This window comes from Podarcis cretensis (assembly GCF_951804945.1).
Source record: "Podarcis cretensis genome assembly, chromosome: 13".
Classification (NCBI taxonomy): domain Eukaryota; kingdom Metazoa; phylum Chordata; class Lepidosauria; order Squamata; family Lacertidae; genus Podarcis; species Podarcis cretensis.
In genome coordinates, this window is record NC_137182.1 from 5,178,569 (window position 1) to 5,200,848 (window position 22,280).

At 44.5% G+C, this 22,280-nt stretch overlaps 1 protein-coding gene across 1 annotated transcript; it reads left to right on the forward strand.

The window, feature by feature from the left end:
* Window positions 1–4,888: 4,888 nt before the first annotated feature.
* On the forward strand, window positions 4,889–15,109 carry FRRS1L (ferric chelate reductase 1 like). Its single transcript, XM_079949922.1, has 5 exons — window positions 4,889–5,335; window positions 6,842–6,926; window positions 9,809–9,947; window positions 12,268–12,514; window positions 13,404–15,109. The coding sequence occupies exons 1-5, from the start codon at window positions 4,900–4,902 to the stop codon at window positions 13,574–13,576; spliced, it is 1,080 nt and encodes a 359-aa protein (XP_079806048.1). The 5' UTR covers window positions 4,889–4,899; the 3' UTR covers window positions 13,577–15,109.
* The last annotated feature ends 7,171 nt before the right edge of the window (window positions 15,110–22,280 follow it).

The window sequence follows — 22,280 nt, forward strand, 5'->3', positions numbered from 1 at the left end:
TTCTTTGCCATTTAACACTTTGGCCTCCCTGAGCAAAAATCTGATTTTGCAGGCGCCCCGTGAGCAAATCGTTTTCTCCTGGCACTGCTTTACTGCTGATACCCAACTATTAATGCTATACTAAGGCAATTTTAAGGTAGCAGTTACCCTATTAAAACCCTTTAGCCAAATTGCCCTTTTATTCCCACAATCCCAGTTAAGTCTCACCAACACCGTAACTAAGGAGGAGATGGCTATCAGTGTCTACCAGCCATGTTGGCTATGCTCTACCTTGACAGAGGAAGCCTCTTTTTGTAACCCTTCTAACTCTACAGTTCTCTGTTTCCATGATTCACCTACCTCTCAGGTCTTCATTCTTCTTCCTTGATCCTCTTGGCTGTTTTCTTCTGGCTGATTCCACAAACACCGAGCCCCCAACAACTCCAGTCTTCTCCAACCAACCAACCAACCAACCAACCAACCAACCTTGCCATATATACACTTCTAGTCCAGCCCTGGTCTCTTGGGCTTCCCAACTGGAAGGTTGGTGGTTTGAATCCACATGACGGAGTGAGCTCCTGTTGCTCTGTCCCAGCTCCTGCCAACCTAGCAGTTCAAAAGCACGCCAATGCAAGTAGATAAATAGGTACTGCTGCGGTGGAAAGGTAAATGGTGTTTCCATGTGCTCTGGCACTCATCATAGTGTCTTGCTGTGCCAGCCATATGACCCGGAATGCTGTCTGCAGACAAACACCAGCTCCCTCAACCTGAAGTGAGAGGAGTGCCACAACCCAGGGTCGACTTTCACCGGACTTAACCATCCAGGGGTCCTTGACCTTGACCCTTTACCAGCCCTTGCCAATCACACTGTCTAACTGAATATTACGTAATACCTACCTATTCAAACTTAAATTCAAATAAACAAGATTTCTTCACAGTTGCACTTTTATGAAAAAAAGTGCACAATTGTAATATGACTAAATATATATTGCTCAAATATTAAATTGGCTGTGCATATCTGAAAATACTCATTATGGAAGAGAACGTGTATGGTGTAAATAAGGTGCTTTTCTTGAAAAGTGTTTTATCACCGGAAAAAGATGAGCCATGCTGCCACACAAATATGATACCAATTTTCACAAAATGTTGTAATTCATCTCTGTATTAATTCCTGCAGTGGAAATATGGATTTTCTGGTCATGTGGTGGTGGTGGTGGGGGGGGGGGGGAGATTTCCCACAACAAAAATATTGTGCAATGTTATTTCTAGGGCCCTTTCTGATAGTTGTCTCAAGACTACAAAATAGTTCTGGCCTTCCAGATGGAGTGGATAACAAAACTGCATACTTTCAAAAGAGAGAGGTGGTGGGACTTCCAGCGAGGTAAGCACTGGGAAACACTGGCTGCACGGGGATGGATGTGATCTGTTATTTGTTCATGGCTTGGGGGGGGGGGTCTGTTATAAAATATTGAGGTTTGATGCCCTTGTACAATGTTTTTGTGCAACAGTGACAGCATGGAACCCTGAATCCATAGTTTCAATGGGCAAGGATTGGATATATGTATGTGTGTGACAAAATTTGTTTATCCCTTGACTCTGAGTGGTTCTTGACAGTTGCTTGCATGGGGGACCTCAGAAGATGCAGGAGTTGTCATGCCCTAGAACATGACTCCTGCCAGCTGAGAGAGCTCAGTCCACAGACCATGAGACTCTTGATCTCAGGGTTGTGGGTTTGAGCCCCATGTTGGGGGAACAGATCCCTTCTTTGCAGGGTGTCGGACCAGATGACCCTCCTGGTCCCTTCCAGCTGTGCAATTCTATGACTTTGCCTTGCCAGCTGTTTCTGAACTACAACTCCCATCAGCCCCAGCAAGCATAGTTGGTGGCCAGAGATAATGGGAGTTCTAATTCAGAATCAGCTGGCAGGCCAAAAGTGCTTTTGATGCCATGGGTGGAGTCCAGGATTTGTAATCTTTATGCTTCAGCCTGTGAAGGCAGGAGTGACACGTGTTTGATTTTGTGGGGGAGAATCCCATTATAAAACTCACCCGGGTTCACGAGTCAAGCTCCACGTTTTCTGTTGAAGCAGGAAAGACCTGCGATGTTTTGACTGTAAAGTTTTGGGAGGGATGTGTGTCTATGAGCGTAGCCAGAATTTTTGTGGGGGACGGGACACAAGCATTTGTTGGAGGGGGCGGTAAACCTCAATTTTTAATTGCTTTGTATTGATTTTTTGATTGATGGGGTCTGTGTGGAGAGGGTAACAATGTTCAGATTTTGGGGTATTGAATTACAAGAGGATCTGTCCTGGAGTGTCAACACAAGGGGGCTTGTGAAGAAGGCGCAGCAGAGACTGTACTTTTTGAGAATCCTAAGGAAAAACCACCTTCCACAGAAACTGCTGCTTGCCTTCTATCACTGTGCCATTGAGAGCGTGCTCACTTATGGCTTATGTGTGTGGTACGGAAGCTGTACTACCCAGGACAGGATGGGGTTGTGCAGAGTTGTGAAGGCAGCAGAGAGCATTGTTGGCTGCCCACTCTCCACCTTGGAGCAGATTTATGCCACAAGGTGCCAGAGGAAGGCACCGGACATAGTAAAAGATCCATCGCATCCTGGTCACTGTCTCTTCGAGCTCCTGCCGTCAGGACGGAGATACAGGACGATGAAGACAAGAACGAGCCGTCTCAAGAACAGCTTCTTCTCCAGAGCGATCTCGGCCCTGAATGGGAAGCCTGGACTTTGAAAGTCATCTAATCTTCCTTGCTGTATTATACTGTATTGTTTTAATTAGTGTTTTTATAGTTGTTCTGATTTTGTGTGGAGTGCCCTACCTGGGTGGATGGAGCAGCCAAGTAATTTAAAGATATTATTATTATTATTATTATTATTATTATTATTATTATTATTATTATTATTATTTTGATTGATAGAGGGGGCAGCCGTCCCCCTAATCCCCCCCCCTTGGCTACACCCGTGTGTGTGATTGTGTGTGTGTGTGTGTGTTTCCCTGTGTAAAAAGAAGACCATGTTTCCCATGGACTGGGTCCGACACTCGCCTTTTCTATGCGCTGGGGTCTTCTGGCAGTGGCCTTCGTCCAGCCAGTGCTGGCGATGGGAAGGCGCTCTGCCCATGCTCCTGAGCCCCCTTTCCCTGCCGCCTCACCTTCCGGCCGTGGGGAGGGCGCTCTGCCCATGCTCCTGAGCCCCCTTTCCCTCACCTTCCGGCCGTGGGGAGGGCGCTCTGCCCGTGCTCCTGAGCCCCCTTTCCCTCCCCTTCCGGCCGTGGGGAGGGCGCTCTGCCCGTGCTCCTGAGCCCCCTTTACCTCCCCTTCCGGCCGTGGGGAGGGCGCTCTGCCCATGCTCCTGAGCCCCCTTTCCCTCCCCTTCCGGCCGTGGGGAGGGCGCTCTGCCCATGCTCCTGAGCCCCCTTTCCCTCACCTTCCGGCCGTGGGGAGGGCGCTCTGCCCGTGCTCCTGAGCCCCCTTTCCCTCCCCTTCCGGCCGTGGGGAGGGCGCTCTGCCCGTGCTCCTGAGCCCCCTTTCCCTCCCCTTCCGGCCGTGGGGAGGGCGCTCTGCCCGTGCTCCTGAGCCCCCTTTCCCTGCCGCCTCCCCTTCCGGCCGCGGGGAGGGCGCTCTGCCCATGCTCCTGAGTCCCCTTTCCCTGCCGCCTCCCCTTCCGGCCGCGGGGAGGGCGCTCTGCCCATGCTCCGGAGCCCCCTTTCCCTCCCCTTCCGGCCGTGGGGAGGGCGCTCTGCCCATGCTCCGGAGCCCCCTTTCCCTCCCCTTCCGGCCGTGGGGAGGGCGCTCTGCCCATGCTCCGGAGCCCCCTTTCCCTCCCCTTCCGGCCGTGGGGAGGGCGCTCTGCCCATGCTCCTGAGCCCCCTTTCCCTCACCTTCTGGCCGTGGGGAGGGCGCTCTGTCCATGCTCCTGAGCCCCCTTTCCCTCACCTTCCGGCCGTGGGGAGGGCGCTCTGCCCATGCTCACGAGCCCCCTTTCCCTCCCCTTCCGGCCGTGGGGAGGGCGCTCTGCCCATGCTCACGAGCCCCCTTTCCCTCCCCTTCCGGCCGTGGGGAGGGCGCTCTGCCCATGCTCACGAGCCCCCTTTCCCTCCCCTTCCGGCCGTGGGGAAGGCGCTCTGCCCATGCTCACGAGCCCCCTTTCCCTCCCCTTCCGGCCGTGGGGAGGGCGCTCTGCCCATGCTCACGAGCCCCCTTTCCCTCCCCTTCCGGCCGTGGGGAGGGCGCTCTGCCCATGCTCACGAGCCCCCTTTCCCTCCCCTTCCGGCCGTGGGGAGGGCGCTCTGCCCATGCTCACGAGCCCCCTTTCCCTCCCCTTCCGGCCGTGGGGAGGGCGCTCTGCCCATGCTCCGGAGCCCCCTTTCCCTCCCCTTCTGGCCGTGGGGAGGGCGCTCTGCCCATGCTCCGGAGCCCCTTTCCCTCCCCTTCCGGCCGTGGGGAGGGCGCTCTGCCCATGCTCCTGAGCCCCCTTTCCCTCCCCTTCTGGCCGTGGGGAGGGCGCTCTGCCCATGCTCACGAGCCCCCTTTCCCTCCCCTTCCGGCCGTGGGGAGGGCGCTCTGCCCATGCTCACGAGCCCCCTTTCCCTCCCCTTCCGGCCGTGGGGAAGGCGCTCTGCCCATGCTCCTGAGCCCCCTTTCCCTCCCCTTCCGGCCGTGGGGAGGGCGCTCTGCCCATGCTCACGAGCCCCCTTTCCCTCCCCTTCCGGCCGTGGGGAAGGCGCTCTGCCCATGCTCCGGAGCCCCCTTTCCCTCCCCTTCCGGCCGTGGGGAGGGCGCTCTGCCCATGCTCACGAGCCCCCTTTCCCTCCCCTTCCGGCCGTGGGGAGGGCGCTCTGCACATGCTCTTGAGCCCCCTTTCCCTGCCGCCTCCCCTTCCGGCCGTGGGGAGGGCGCTCTGCCCATGCTCCTGAGCCCCCTTTCCCTGCCGCCTCCCCTTCCGGCCGTGGGGAGGGCGCTCTGCCCCTGTTCCGAGCCCTCTCCTCCCCGCACCCCCGCTCCGGGGACTGAGCCCCTCCAGCCCGGAGAGCAGCGGGAGCGGAGGCGGCGGCGGCGCCGGCGCACGGGAGACGAAGCCGCCCGGCTCCAGTCAGGGGCCGCCGCCATGGCCGCGCGTGCTGCCGCCTTGCTGTGGCTGGTTCTTCTGGCCGGGCCGGCGCCGTCCTCTTCGTCGTGGGGCAGCCCGGCGGGCGGCGGGGGCGGCGGGGGGCCGGGCGGCGGCCGCGGGAGGGAGGCCGAGCCCGGCGGGGCCCCGGCGGGCGAGCAGCGGCCGCGCCACGACTCCTCGTACGGCACCTTCGCCAGCGAGTTCTACGACCTGCGCTTCCTCTCCGACGAGGGTGAGGCGCCCCGGGCCGGGCGGCGGGGCGAGGGGCTTCCGAGGAGAGGCCTTCTCGCCCCCTTCGCCCCTTCAAGGCGCCTCGGGCCCACCGGCGGGGAGCCCCTTGGAAAGCGGGCGCCGGGGGCGGGAGAGGCGAACCGACGCCTCCCGGAACTCCCGGGACCAGCCTCTTAAGAAAGGGCCCTGGCTGGATCTGGCCAAAGGCCCTATTATTATTATTATTATTATTATTCCCGGGAACAGCCAGTTAAGAAAGGGCCCTGGCTGGATCTGGCCAAAGGCCCTATTATTATTATTATTATTATTATTCCCGGGAACAGCCAGTTAAGAAAGGGCCCTGGCTGGATCTGGCCAAAGGCCCTATTATTATTATTATTATTATTATTATTATTATTATTATTCCCGGGACCAGCCTCTTAAGAAAGGGCCCTGGCTGGATCTGGCCAAAGGCCCTATTATTATTATTATTATTATTATTATTATTATTATTCCCGGGACCAGCCTCTTAAGAAAGGGCCCTGGCTGGATCTGGCCAAAGGCCCTATTATTATTATTATTATTATTATTATTATTCCCGGGACCAGCCTCTTAAGAAAGGGCCCTGGCTGGATCTGGCCAAAGGCCCTATTATTATTATTATTATTATTATTACTTTTTTCTGGGTACATGGGTTGGGGTACTTTTTCTGGGGGTACACATACTCCTAAACATTTTGTGAATCTGTTTGGCCTCATTGAGGGGCAGTATATAGCCCAATGGTTGCTATCAATTTGATTTGAATTAATTTTATAATGAAATGATTTTAGAATGTGGTATTATTTTATTGTTGTTAGCTGCCCTGAGCCCGGCTTTGGCTGAGGAGGGCAGGATATAAATAAAATTTATTATTATTATTATCATTTCAATATGAGTAGGAAAAGGAGTGTATCCCTAAACGTTTTTTTAAGAAAAAATGATGATGATGATGATGATGATGATGATGATGATTTTCCCTGATGGGAACTCAAGGAGGTTACAGATCAAAATAAGAACGCCTTAAAACAAGGGGGAGAGCAAACCCCCAAAATAACAAAGCGATTCAACTATATATGCCAGGATTATGTCTCTCTATCCTGGCAGTTTGGTTTATTATATGTTTATTATATTCTGCCACATATTTAAAACAAGGGGGAGAGCGAACCCCAAAATTAACTAAACAATTAAACATTAATAAATTAAAACTATATACGCCAGGGTTATATCTGTCTTCTCTATCTATCCTGGCAGTTTGGATTGTTATTATATATATATATATATATATATATATATATGCCCTGCCTCCCGCCCCCTAGAATAAAGAATGGCTAAAAACAAGTGGCGAGGAGCAACCAAAATTTTTAAAAAATTAAACATTGATAGAACTGGAACTATATATGCCAGGACAAAACTTACTTATATGAAATTTTATTCTTTAAAAGAAAGTATATTCTGCCACATATTTAATTATTTGTTTTGATTCTTCAAGGTTATCCTTTTCCTACTGCTCCTCCAGTGGATCCATTTGCAAAAATTAAAGTGGATGACTGTGGGAAAACAAAAGGATGCTTTAGGTTGGTATGAAACATGTTTGCTTTTAAGTTTATAAATGCTGACATTCTGGCTCCCAAACATGTGCTGTCCATGAATTTTTATATAAATGTTTAATACTAGAATATATCTATGGCTGTTACATTGCAATCTTGAGTCCAATGGCATGCATGTTTGCCAAACCTTATTTATTTTTTAAATATGTTTTTATTGTCTGTTGCTTGTGGTTCACTACTGTGAACTCCTTTAGCGGGAAGGGTGGTATAGAAATGCAATCCATCCATCCATCCATCCATCCGTCAATCAGTACATTTATTAAATTACCTATGTACTACCTTTTGGTGCATAGCCTACCCAAAGTTTTCTGTTTTCATAAAAACACAATCCATATAAAAATATCTCTTTTTTCTGGGGTAACCAAAATAACGAGACCGTATTACAGAAGCTATTGATAACCTTTCAGCTAGTAGTAGCCAGGTTCGAAGTTGCAAAAAACTGGAATATGACTGAGATGTGAATGATTGATGCCTGAACTTAAGAGGTTATGGCACACAGCCATTGGACAGAAAGTTGCATTTAATTTAAGACTGCCAAAGACTAAAGTAATGATGATGGGCTCCTGTGTGACTTGGAACTTGTTTGCAGTATACATGAAGGAATTCATGGTACTTGCCATACCAGCTTTGTTTCTTAAACTCAGACCGAGATTAACGCCTAAAGAAATTCCCCAAGCCTACTTTTGCTAAAAATATGGGTGGCCCAAATGTTTAGGTGGACCTTATTTGACAGATTGGTGTTGTATGGTGTCGTTGTAACTACCTGCTTCGTATCGTCAGCTTTTTAGTTGTATCTCTAAATGCTCAAAAAAGTTTAAAAACATAGAGACATACAGTATGTGTTCTAGATATTTAATGCTAATAAACTGTTTCTTCTTAAATCTCAAAAATAAATAAATAAATAAATGATGGAAAACTGTTCATTTTGACAGTGTAGACAAAAATGATTGATGATCTGGCCTACCTGGGTGTAGAAAACAAGAATAGCATCATCTACATGGATAACAATTGAAGGATAACCTTAAGAGTAGAATGGAAACAACTTAGTTTGTTGTTTTCATTTTTAAATGCTTACATTGGAAAAGGATCTCGGAGACTTAATCACATTTTTTTTAAATAAATAGGCTTTTCTGTATCTCAGCCAATCAGAACTGTCTCCTTAAGTCTTTCATTCAAGAAATTTAGTATAAATTGTTGTTCCAGTAATACCAGCTCAGCTTAATAGGATATTCTTCGCTGCCAAACTTAAATGTTGCTAAGAACTTTTTAAAAAAACATTTGTAGTGGTGTACTTAAGATTATAGGGACGCAGGTGGCGCTGTGGGTTAAAGCCTCAGCGCCTAGGACTTGCCGATCGAAAGGTCGGCGGTTCGAATCCCTGCGGCGGGGTGCGCTCCCGCTGCTCGGTCCCAGCGCCTGCCAACCTAGCAGTTCGAAAGCACCTCCGGGTGCAAGTAGATAAATAGGGACCGCTTACCAGCGGGAAGGTAAACGGCGTTTCCGTGTGTGGCTCTGGCTCGCCAGAGCAGCGATGTCACGCTGGCCACGTGACCCGGAAGTGTCTCCGGACAGCGCTGGCCCCTGGCCTCTTGAGTGAGATGGGCGCACAACCCCAGAGTCTGTCAAGACTGGCCCGTATGGGCAGGGGTACCTTTACCTTTACCTTACTTAAGATTATATCAGGAAATACTTTAGCTTTAGACCCTTTCTTGATTTTACTGAATGTAATTGAGGAAATTATGTACAGTGTATTGATTGCTGTGGTGAGTTATGGATGAAGCACTGGAAAGCCCCTCAACCTCTAGCAGTTTGGAAGTGGCAATTGAAATGACTAGATTCGGCTGAAATTAACAGAAGCAATTAATATAGGAGAAGAGTCTTGCAATGCACCAATGTCACAAATGAATAGATTAATAGTTTAGTAGAATATACTTTGCCATTGCATTAAGCTAAACTTGATTTTGTGATCTTTGTCACCGATACTTTATGTTTTGGGTTTTTTGTTTACCCCATTTTCAGCGATGTATGATCAATGTTTTTGCAAATTTTATGTAATAATATTAGTAATATTAGTTCTTGATGAGGTTAAGAGAAAGGGCCTTGTCCGATGTGGAATCCGGATTATACATTCTGTCTCCAAGTATATTTGGTAGACCTTCCCAACATCCATTTTTTAAGTGTGCATTAAAACTGTTCAGTCATTTTTATTCTCTTTGGAATTTCTGCTCTTCTGTTTTTATTCTTTTGGTTTTGTTGATTTATAGTTTGATTAGACACACTCTTTTTATTTTAAGATTTTGTAAGTAGGCATAGTGCCAAGTGAAGTGGATTACACCTTTTTAATACAAGTAATAAAAATAATAATGTCATTTTGGGACATTTGTGAAACTACTTCCTCATTCAGCTAAATCGCTGTGCTAGTGCAATGATTAGTGCTAATGCAATGGGACTCCATCCCCAAGTGTATGTTTACTCTGGAAGATTGGGGCGATTTTGCATGGTGAAGATTCTGTTGTGCTAATGGATCCTGCAACTTAGCACTATGTTGAATATAACCCTAAGTTATTATAAAAAGTAATTTATGATTTGCTAAATAATAAAAATACCAGAGGCCCAATCTAGAGACATTTAGGCTTGGGTATCTCTACATAATGCCTACATTTGCTGTCCTATGCATGCTCAGTGATTGGACTGCAGTGCCATTTGCCATAGATTTCCATCAGACATAACCCTAAGTCAGTAGCAAATTTTTCAGCTGGATTGAAAGTACAGGTAAACTTAAACAGAAATGTTCCTTGTATATCTCTGAATTATAGGCAGTGATATTTTGTCTCCTCTGTCACATGTAGGTATGGTAAACCAGGATGTAATGCAGAGACTTGTGACTACTTTCTCAGTTACCGCAGAATAGGAGCTGACATAGAGTTTGAACTGAGTGCCGAGACAGATGGTTGGGTAGCTGTGGGATTTTCCTCTGATAAGAAAATGGTAAGATGGTTTTTAATAATAATGAAGCACTGATTCATTTTTTGAGAAAGAAAGGACATATGAATAAAAATTAAGTTAATGTATTGATTTGCACAATTGTATACTTGGACATGAAATGGTAAGTTGGAAAAGTGTTAAAAGTAAAACGGTTCCATTTTGTTTGATGTTAAACTGGGTGCTCAAGCATGGGGACTGAAAACAAGAGAGGGCAATTCTTTTATGCCATTCTTGATGAAAAAATAAGACTCACATATTCCCATTGTCCATCAAAGCAGATGGCAAAGATTATTGGAATTGTTTGAGGGGGTATATGAAAGAAGGAGCACTTTTCTCTTTGTCTGATGAACACCCTCTCTATTTCTACCATAATTTACCACCACTGTGTTAGGGATGCTTAGGGAGCTGCTATGGATGGTGTGTGCTCAGTGTCAGGGCATTCTTTGGGCACAGATGGAAAGAACGTTGTGAAGCATCAGCACATGTGAATGGCCAAGCAGTAAGAAGGCTTTTGCTTATCCAGGCCTGGTATAAATAAATAGCAGAAGGCCTGGTCAACAGAACAGTGCATTTCAGGCTTGAATGCCTCCTCTTTAGTTCTGCTGTTGAGATTTGAAGTCTGGAGCTAGAGATCACAGCCTCCGAACATGGACTTTCTAGTCATCCTGACGCTGGATGAAGGGGGAGGTTCACCCCGTCAGCAACTGGGGGGGTACTTGGTACTTAAGTGGTGGCAAAATCTGCTTTAAAGCATCTCAGATGCAGCTGTAAAGCACTGTGGAGCATTTGTCAGCCCGAGGAACATAACCTTCTTGCCAATCTTCTGCCAGTTTCATGCCAGTAGTGGGCGGAGCCAGAGACAAGGTGGGCAGAGCAATATGTCTAAATTTTGCCTGTGTGCAACTGGGTAGTTTCTACGCACCCACATACATCCTGTTCTAGCTTGTCTCTAGAAAGTAAACATTACTAATTATTTTTACTAAGCAGCATGCAGATAGGAGTAGAAAATAGGAATAGGGAAAAAACCTGTTGATGCTTCACAGCTTTTCTCAGAGATCACATTTTCCAGAACACCGAATACTCACCCATTTGCTTAGTCATGGGGCCAGACTTGCCATGTTCATGCATACAGCATAGCAGCAGAGTTAAAAGCAACGTGCACAAGAAGGGGGTCAAATCCTCTCCCATTTTACCTTTGTGTGCTCGGTCAGTAGAGGCATTTCTTTCCCAGCTCTTCTGTTATTGGAGGTGAGTTGGGAGAAAAGTGCTTGGGGTGATGGACCTTGGGAAGCATTCACACAGACACCAATTTGATGTCAAACCTGGATTTGCCCACCCCAAATTGCACACGAACAAGGCAGGTACATGGACAGCAAATAGATATGACAGGAGTAGCCCTATTTTAATCCCTAGAAAAGTCATAAAAAGAGAAATGTTGGAATTGCCTGTTTTCAACCTTACTTCTTAGTATCTCTTGGGTAACCCATTATTACTATTAGGAGAATGTAGCTGGCAGAAACTAGGCAGGGGGTAAGTTTAAATCAGGAAGAACTTTCTGACAGAATCAGCCTATATATACACCCTTGTGCAAATTAATTGAAACAAATAACGTTTTCTATCTTACTCATAATCCTGTACTCAAAACAAACACAAAAAGTCACACACATGATTAAGGTGTCGGAAGCATGCAGCCAGTAGAGGGAATGATACAATATATTGAGGTTCTACGAAAGAGAGTTATTCCAGAGCTGGAAAAGAGGTATATTGACGGTACTGGGATATTGCAGCAGGACCTAGCCCCCTGTCACACATCGAAAATGGTGAAGAAATTCATAACAGAGCAGCAAATACAGGTACTTGATTGGCCAGGGAATTCCCTGGATGTAAATCCCATTGAGAATTTGTGGGCTATATGCAAAAGTCGCCTCCGTGCTGTAGACTGTACAACGATGGAGAAGCTCATTCAGGCGCTGATTCAAGTGTGGTACAGGCATCCGAAAATCAACAGTGACTGTTCGAAACTAGTAGACTCCATGCCAAACCGTGTTCAAATGCTGCTTAAAAATAGCAGAGGTCCTATCCCTTACTAATGTACGTATATGTGAGTTTTGTACATGTATATGTGAGTTTTGTACAATAAACTACATTGTTTGTTTCAATTAATTTGCACAAGGGTGTAGTAGGGACACCTCTTCCTGATTAAGAGAGTTGTTACTGTTAATGGTTTGTCTGTGATTTGAAGACCTCATGTGAACAATTCCTTCGTTTCTAATGGGTACAGGTGATGTCACAGTGGAATCCTTATTTTGGTTTCTCCATTTAGGGTGGAGATGATGTCATGGCCTGTGTTCACGATGACAATGGAAGAGTCAGAATACATCACTTCTACAATGTTGGACAGTGGGCAAAAGAAATCCCAAGAAATCCTGCTAGAGACGAAGAAGGTCTTTTTGAAAACAACCGCGTAACATGTCGATTCAAGCGTCCTGTGAAGGTTCCCAGAGATGAGACTATTGTAGATCTTCATCTGAGCTGGTATTATTTATTTGCTTGGGGCCCAGCAATTCAGGGTAAGTTGTTCTTCTTTTGGGTTTCTAATTAACTGCAGTTAATTTAAAGCAGTAGTGTTTTCCAGTAGGAATGCATGAAGTTAGCAATATCTAATCCATCATGTATTCACCATAAGCAGAACTAATTCCATTCCACTGTGGTTTGCATGATTTGTATTTAAGCTGTCATTGCTATGCTTTATTTTTTAGTTCATGATGTCACTTGAAGAAGTTACATAGCACTCCAGAATTATTGTAGTTTTGTCTCTTCTCTCAATTCAAAGCATGTTCGCTCAACCTTATTAGGGAGATCTCCCCAATAAGTAAGTATACTTAGGTTTTTATTGTAGAGAACTCGGTTCCTTGCACTATGCCTATATGCTGGCAAGGAGACCTTCACGTTCCCAGGAATTGGCAGCTGTTACAGATCTATGCATAGCTTTCTTTTCTGTAAGAAGATACCTCACAAAGGACCAAGCCATACCAGACTACCTTGCTACCGTCTTTGATGTAGGAATGCATGCTTTCCTTTGCACATTAAAAAAAGAGCAAAATACAGTGGAACCTCGGGTTGCGAACGTGGTCCGTGTGGGAGGCAGGCTTGCAACCTGCAGCGCTGCATCTGCACATGCGTGGCTCGCGATTTGGCGTTTCTGCACATGTGCAAAGGGCGATTTGGTGCTTCTGCACATGCGCGAGCACCAAAACCCGGAAGTAACCCATTGCGGTACTTCCAGGGTCGGTGCGGTGCACAACCCGAAAACGCATAACCTGAAGCGTCTGTAACCCGAGGTACCACTGTATTGGATCAGACTGACCATTTTGAATGCTAGCTAGTTAGCGAGAAATAGAGTTAACATCTTAAGCAACCCAGCTCAATTTCTTCCTCTCTGTTCTTTAACTATTTTAGGTTCTATAACTAGGCATGACATAGATTCTCCACCTGTCTCAGAGCGTGTGGTCAGTATTTACAAGTATGAAGATATTTTTATGCCGTCAGCTGCCTATCAGACCTTCTCTTCTCCATTCTGCTTGTTGCTTATTGTTGCATTGACATTCTATTTATTGATGGGAACCCCATGACGACTGCAAACAGAGACCATTTGTTAGTGAGCATTGCTCAGGACAGGAGCTTTTTCTATTGGAAATGGTATCACTGGACACTTAGTTATTCATTGGCAGCTTGAGCTCCTCTGCTACCTGAGCCATAGTTGTGTGCCAAACAATCACGATATTTGAGAATAATCAAGGAACAATTGTAATTGGCAGAACATTTTTAGTAGATATATAACTTGTTTCATGAAAGATTAAGGCTGCGTTCCTTTTACTTACTAGGGAGAAAGCCTAGCCAAACACAGCATGACTTACTTCTGAGTAGACATAGAAAGGATTGCATTGTTAAACCTATGGGTGTGATGGTGAAATATTATGAGAAACACGTAAATTCTATTTCCTAACTCTAAATTACATTTAATTGAGTAAATAAAAAATAGAAATATATCATATTTCATGAGATTATTTAGGTAAAATATGTTTAAATACTTACAATTTAAGTGACTGGTCCCAGAGTCAAAATAATGTTAATTATTTTTTTACCTTCCCAAATAAAATTGTGCATAAAGGTAAAGGTAAAGCTTAAGTATTTATAGGGCTCTAAAACAAGTCAGCATTAAAAATTATCTTTTGGGAAATGATAGAAGATAATCATTATTCAGCCAAGAAAATAACTTTTCTATCTGAAAAAGTCACCAACAGACCATTTTAAGAAAATAGCCACATTTTGCCTAATTTATTATTATTTTAAATCTGTGCTACTGGGAAGGGGGGCTGAGAGGTTGATGGATCTTGTAGAACTTCCTTCTCTGCAGGCAGCAAAGGAAGCTCATCCCCAAATGCCTTCTTGTTCGCTCCTCCACTGTTGTTGCTCTGACAGCAATGGGGGCTGAGAAAAGGATATACTAGGTTGGAGGCGTGAAACCAGTGGGAAGGGAACCATTTTAATAATGTGTGAAGGGGAAAAGGGGAAAGAAAAGGTAATTTACCCCCAACTAAAGCTAAAGCAAGTCCGGCAGGGCTTAGGAAATTATAGTTCCTCTGCCCCCTTCAAATTGTTTAATAGGCAAAAGTAGTGCCATTGGAAAAGTTCTCCTACAAGGATACAAACAAGTGAAAATAATAGCTAAGTTTCCAGTATGGAGTGTACATTTTCTGGAAAAAGCAGCACTATATGAGGTAAGTGACTTAAAAGAAGATGTTTACATGTGTATATATTTTGACACAATTTGTGTTCCGTTTCTTATGTATGCATAAATGTGAAGCAAATGAAAGAAGAAAAAAAGAACCCTTTTATCTTGTATTTTTCCTTTATTTGAAATGATATCTCCAAGGGTACGGAAATATAATTTATGTTGCTGACATGGAATCAATAGACATGGAATCAATATAAAGGAACGACTTGTTCCTCAGAACTATGAATGAACTAAAAAGTGTATTTGAACTAAATGTGTATTTCTACAAAATGTTCAGTACATGGAAATGTAAAAAGAGGTCAGTATTATGTCAGATTTACTGTGTGAAATATGAGTGACAAAAGATAAGTAAAGATAATTTGATGCAGTTTGCATTCTGACTTTCTTTTGTTAGGCTTTATACCTCACAAACATTTGCTTAAAACAACTATGATCTCAGTGCATTTGAAGCATCATCTCCTTGGTGTATAACACACACACGCACCTTCCACCAAATGAAGTAAAAAAATGAGTTTGTTTTCAGTACATGTACAGAGGAAGCCAGGCTGAAAGAGGAAGTGGAGGAGTTAGCAGCCAGCAGCAGTCAAACTTAGCTCACTGCAGCTTCTGTGAGCTTGTGAACAGGGGCATTTTGTGGGGGAGATCCAGAGTACTGGGAAGTCGAGGGAGCTGCTGCAGTGACCTGTTTTGCTGGAAGAGAAGGTGCAGCAACTTGTGACCCACCTAGCCCCAGCTCAAGCAACAGGACAACATGCAAAGTTTCTCGATAGAGCTGAGTCAACTGTGATGGAGCAGCAAGACAGTTGGGGTGCCCCCAAGGGAGGAGGAAGATTGCCTACTTCGTACGGAAGCTGCAGTTACTTACAAATCAAGAAATAGCAGCAACAAGAAATAGCATATGCAAAACCACAGAGATGCCTCCAAAATCCTCCACCTCCTCCCAAGGCCTGGATGCACTAATAAAAGTTTTTTCCAATAAAGGTACAGCATTTCTACAGTGGTGCCCCGCAAGACGAATGCCTCGCAAGACGAAAAACCCGCTAGACGAAAGGGTTTTCCGTTTTTCGAGGAGCTTCGCAAGACGAATTTCCCTATGGGCTTGCTTCGCAAGACGAAAACGTCTTGCGAGTCTTGTGAGTTTTTCCCCTTTCCCCCCCTTTTTCTAAGCCGCTAATAGCCGCTAATCCGCTAATAGGGATGCTTCGCAAGACGAAAAAACCGCTAGACGAAGAGACTCGCGGAACGGATTCTTTTCGTCTTGCGAGGCACCACTGTATTCCACCCCATTCCACAAAGTTCTCTGAGTAGGTGCTCATAAAATTGCAGAGTTGGAAGGGAACCTGACAGTCACCTAGTTCAACCCCCTGCAAGGCAAGAATCTCAGCTAAAGCATCCATGACACATGGTCATCCAAACTCTACTTAAAAACCTCCAATGAAGGAGAGTCCACAACCTCCGCTGTCCAATAGCTCTTACCATCAGAAAGTTCTTCCAGATATTTAGTTGGAATTTCCTGCAGGGCTTTTTTCCAGCCGGACCTCACCGGAACTCAGGTGGGAGCCATTGCCATTATAAGAGAACAAGGGAGGTGATCATGGTGACACAGGAAGTTTCCCACGTGAGAGGGAAGATTTCCAGGACAGTATAGCAAGGCAAACCTGTGTTCAGAAGGTCAATAAAAAGTTAGAAAAAGAGGCTTCCATAAGAATGGACTACTGGATCAGACCATTGGCCCACTTTCCCGAGGGAATATGATACACTGTTGAACAGCTCTTACTGGTAGAGGGTTGGTCAGAATCTCCTTTTTTGTAACTGAAAGTCATTGGTTCAAGCCTTAGCCTCCAGAGCAGGAAAAAACAAGCTTGCTCCATCTTCCATGCGACAGCCCTTGAGATATTTGAAGATGGCTATCATCTCTCCATCTCCCCTTTTTCCAAGCTAAACATAAAGGTAAAGGGACCCCTGATGATTAGGTCCAGTCATGACTGACTCTGGGGTTGCGGCGCTCATCTCGCTTTATTGGCCGAGGGAGCCGGCGTACAGCTTCCGGGTCATGTGGCCAGCATGACTAAGCTGCTTCTGGCGAACCAGAGCAGCGCACAGAAACACCATTTACCTTCCCACCAGAGCAGTACCTATTTACCTACTTGTGCTTCGTGCTTTCGAACTGCTAGGTTGGCAGGAGCAGGGACCGAGCAACGGGAGCTCACCCCGTTGCAGAGATTCGAACCTCCGACCTTCTGATTGACAAGCCCTAGGCTCTCTGGTTTAACCTATAGCGCCACCCGTGTCCCTAAGTTAAACATACCCAGCTCCTTTAACTGTTCCTCATGAGGCTTGGCTTCTAGACCCTTGAACATCTTGGTTGCATCCTCTGCACACGTTTCAGCTTGTCAATATCCTTCTTAAATTGTAGCATCCAGAACTAGACACATTACTCCAGGTGTGGTCTGACCAAGGCAGAATAGAGTTGTACTCTTACTTCCCTTGATCTGGACACTTCTGTTGATACCACTTCAAAAGCAGTAGCCGTTTTTGCTGCTGCATCACACTGTTGTCTCATGTTAAGCTTGTGGTCCACCAAGACCCTTAGATTTATTTCACATGCACTACTAGCACTCCAAGTGTCCCCCATTTTATATTTATGCAGCTGGTTATTCCTGTCTAAGTGTAGAACCTTACACTTACTAAAATTCATTTTGTTACTTTCAGTAGGGACAAATGTAAAGTGTACAGATAAACCAAACACAGAAAAAAATGAAAAAATATTAAGGTGCCAGGCTACACAAAGTGTTCAAAAGACCTGGCTGGAACAAATTAACTATCAAGGGGAAAAATTCAATGTAGTGACTGTGTATGCACCCAATACAAACAAAGCAGAATTTTTTTAAAAATTGGAGCAAGTACTATTAGAATTAGAAAATCATAAATTAATTCTGCTTGGAGATTTGAACGGTGTACCCTCACCAGAACTAGATAGAAATGAAAAAAAGAGAAAGGCGAACCAAGGGAAACTTCCAAAAGCATTTAATAACCTCCAAAAAAACTTAGATCTGATCGACATTTGGAGGTACAAAAATCCAATGATGAAACAATTCACGCATTTCTCAGACCGACATCAGAGTTGGGGTAGAATCGATCAGATATGGTTTCAAGAGAATTATCGATAAGGATAACGAACTGTGAAATACAACCCAGAACCCTCTCTGACCACAACCCAATTGTGCTGGAAATAAAAGGTAAATCATCGGGCCCATATAGGTGGAAAATGAACGAATATTTATTTGAAATTGATGAGATAACTGAAAAGGCTAAAAGTACTCTGAAAGAATATTTTGATTTAAACTTGAACAAAGAAACAAGAATTGATGTAGTCTGGGACGCCAGCAAGGCAGTGTTAAGAGGATTTTTAATCCAACAGAATAATTATAGAAGGAAATTAAGAGATTCAAAGAAAGAAGAAATACTCAAACAACTAAGAGAATGTGAGGAAAAACTAATAGCAGATCCAAGGGATGATAAGACTAAACAAATCTTTAAAGTGCTGCAGACACAATATTCGACATTGATAAGCCAAGAGGTAGAGTGGAGAATTAAATCAATGAAGCAAAAGTATTTTGAATCTGCAAACAAAACGGGGCGTTTATTGGCGTGGCAATTAAGAAAAAGGAAAAAACAAAATGTGATTAACAAAATCAAAACAGAAGAGCAAATATTAGAAGACCCCGGTAAAATAGAGGAAAAGTTCCTCCAATTTTACGAAAATCTGTATAAAAAGGAAGAGGAGGATCTAGTAGAAATAGAAAACTATATGAAGAGGAACAGAGGAGAACAGCTGACGGAGGAAGAAAAAAACGATTTAAACAAGCAAATAACAACAGACGAGGTCAAGGAAGTAATTAAGAAGATGAAACCAGGGTAAGCACCAGGACCAGATGGTCTGTCACAAAAGTATTATAAAGTTTTAGAAGAATATCTGGCTCCGGTCCTATGCGATGTAATGAATAACATCTTACAAGGAGGAAGGTTACCGGACTCCTGGAAAGAGGCATACATCACGCTAATTCCTAAGTCAGAGTCAGAAAAGTTGGACATTAGAAATTATAGGCCAATATCACTACTCAATAATGATTACAAAATCTTCGCAGAAATAATGGCAAACAGGCTCAAAAAATATTTATCAACACCTATCCACAAAGATCAAGCGGGATTCCTTCCTAATAGATATTTAAAAGATAATGTAAGGCATATAGTAGATGTCATAGAATATTTGGGACTCAAGATTGATATTCCAGCAGCCTTAATTTTTATCGATGCCGAAAAGGCATTCGATAACGTATCCTGGCGGTTTTTACTAAAATGTATGGAGAGGGTTGGGATGGAGGGGCCCTTCATGGAAGGTATAAGAGCAATTTATTCAGGTCAGAAGGCCAAATTGATTATTAACAATAATTTAACTAATTCGTTTGAGATCTCGAAGGGTACAAGACAGGGGTGCCCCCTATCCCCTCTCCTATTTATTATGGTGTTGGAAGTAATCACAAATAAAATAAGGGGAACCTCGGAAATAAGAGGAATCAGAATAGGGGCCAAAGAATACAAGTTAAAAGCCTACGCGGATGATTTGGTAATAACGCTAACAGACCCAGTAGAAGGTATTGGCAAAGTTATGGAGCTGTTGGAAGAATTTGGGAAATTGTCCGGCTTTAAATTAAATAAAGTTAAAACCAAGATGCTGACAAAGAACCTACCCGAAGACTTAAGAAACCAACTAGAGTGGAAAACAGGAATTAAGGTGGTGAAAAAGGTGAAATACCTGGGTATTTGGATTACCACGAAAAATATAAATCTAGTAGAAGATAATTATACAAGGACATGGAAAGAGATTAAAAAAGATCTGGATACCTGGAGTAGGTTAAAACTTTCTTGGTCGGGCAGGATGGCAGTAACTAAGATGAGCATTCTTCCAAGGCTGCTGTTCTTATTTCAGAACATCCCGGTGATCAGGGGCACGGCTTTATTTAAAGATTGGCAGAAAACCCTGTCCAGATTTATCTGGCAGGGTAAAAGAGCAAGAATTAAATTCAAACTACTCACAGATCGCAGAGATAGGGGAGGGTTTGCCGTCCCGAACCTGAAACTATATTATGAGGCGTCGTGTTTGTGTTGGATCAAGGACTGGATTGCGTTAAAAAATACGGACTTGTTGGATTTGGAGGGATTCGATGCCAGGTTTGGTTGGCATGCGTACCTTTGGCATGACAAGGAGAGAGTACACAAAGGTTTTTCCAACCATGTTACTAGAGGAGCGCTACTGGAAGTATGGAACAGAAACAAGAGACTTATAGAAAAGGATACCCCATGGTGGCTATCACCAATCGATATCATAACAATTAAAAAAGCTAATATGGAAGGTCAAAGATGGACCTATGAGGAGTTACTGGTAAGATCAGACAAAGGGTGGAGACTCGGACCTTATGAAGACATAAAAGATAAACTAACGACTTGGTTACAATTCTACCAAATTAATGCTTTATGGAATGAACACAAAAAAATAGGGATGAGCGAGAAAAAGTCTAGATACCAGGTGGAAATAATAGAAGGAAATTCCAAAATTTTATCCAAAATGTACAATCAGCTATTAGATTGGGACACCAAGGATGAAGAGATAAAGGAAGTCATGATCAAATGGGCCATGGACCTTGGATATAATTTAGAGTATGACAGGTGGGTGAAACTTTGGAACAAGGATATGAAATTTACAGCATGTGTTGGACTCCGAGAAAATCTACAAAAAATGATGTACAGGTGGTATATAACCCCTGTGAAATTGGAAAAAATGTATAAGACCGGGGACAAAACTTGCTGGAAATGTAAATCAAAAGAGGGCGACTTCTTTCATATGTGGTGGGCCTGTGGAGAAGTGAAAAGGTTTTGGGGGCTTATCTATGATGAATTAAAGAAAATATTGAAATATACCTTCCCTAAAAAACCTGAAGCCTTTCTTTTAGGAATGGTCGGGGAGGAGATCAGACGAGAAGATCAAATAATGTTTCAATATGCAACGGTAGTGGCCAGGGTACTATTAGCGCAAAACTGGAAAACCCCCAGCATACCATCCATCAGAGAATGGCAATCCAAGTTATTTGAGTACATAGCAAGGATGACACAGAAGATTAGGAATCAGAAAAATGAAAAATTTATTAGTGACTGGAGTAAATTCATTACATATATAGAAACAAACTTAGGAAATATCAAAATTACAGTAGGTATAACATAAAGTCTGAGAGGTATAGAAGACGGTAAAATGACACCGCAGGAAGATAACGTAGGAGTAGAGCTCAAACTGTGATGGAGGGAAGTCAATTAAAACTGACATGTATATGTCTTTTTCTTTTATATGTTTGATTGATGATGTTGCTTGTGTTTTTTTTTTTCTTCTTCTTTCTTGTTTTGTATGTATTCTTTTTTCCTTTTGTTTGTTTGTTTGTTTGTTTTGAAAAAGAGCTTAAAAAAAAAAAAAAAAGACCTGGCTGGAACAGAAAGCTATTCATGTGGCTCTAGAAAGATCCCAAGCGTACACTAGGTTGGCCTTTCTAGGACAGCTGTTCCATAAAAGCCCTCTCCCTGGTTATTGCCCATCTTACTTCTTCAATCAATGTCCTTTAAACCTTAGGGTTAATCCAAGGATGGAGTCTGTGAGTTGGGTCTCTTGCTCAACCTACTAAGGTGCAAACATTAAGCATTGCAATATACACTGGTCCAGCAGGTGGCAGCAGCAATCTCTGGTAAAGGTAAAGGTACCCCTGCCCGTACGGGCCAGTCTTGACAGACTCTGGGGTTGTGCGCCCATCTCACTTAAGAGGCCAGGGGCCAGCGCTGTCCGGAGACACTTCCGGGTCACGTGGCCAGCGTGACATCGCTGCTCTGGCCAGAGCCAGAGCCAGAGCCGCACACGGAAACGCCGTTTACCTTCCCGCTGGTAAGCGGTCCCTATTTATCTACTTGCACCCGGAGGTGCTTTCGAACTGCTAGGTTGGCAGGCGCTGGGACCGAGCAGCAGGAGCGCACCCCGCCGCAGGGATTCGAACCGCCGACCTTTCGATCGGCAAGCCCTAGGCGCTGAGGCTTTAACCCACAGCGCCACCTGCGTCCCCTTACCAGCAATCTCTGGTAAGACCTCCCAAATCAACTGAGCAAGTTGCAATATTATTTGCAATAACTGAGCAGATTGCAGTAGTCTGACCAGCAGCTGTTAACAGAAAGGGTGTGTACCTACAATTTTGCCCATGGTATGATTATTTTCCACCTAGTCATTTTGATACGTTGGCACCCTATTTGCAAATTTTAACAATTCCAAAATACTGACGTGCTTTCACTTACGCAATATTAAATATACTGCCTTCAGCTGTACTTGAGGGTCGATTTCAAAAATTTCCACTGGAAAAACATTGATGCCCATGTGGAGATGGCAGTACTGAATCAGTAGCTCGTGTGCTACTAGCTTGCTCTCTTTATAAAGATTTGAGGAGTAAGGT

Excerpts from the sequence above, each read along its gene's own strand:
- FRRS1L (XM_079949922.1), top strand. The coding sequence starts at position 4,900 with ATGCTCCTGAGCCCCCTTTCCCTGCCGCCTCCCCTTCCGGCCGTGGGG. Across the intron at positions 6,927-9,808 it reads AAAACAAAAGGATGCTTTAG|GTATGGTAAACCAGGATGTA; the intron begins GTTGGTATGAAA and ends TGTCACATGTAG. Across the intron at positions 12,515-13,403 it reads TTGGGGCCCAGCAATTCAGG|GTTCTATAACTAGGCATGAC; the intron begins GTAAGTTGTTCT and ends TAACTATTTTAG.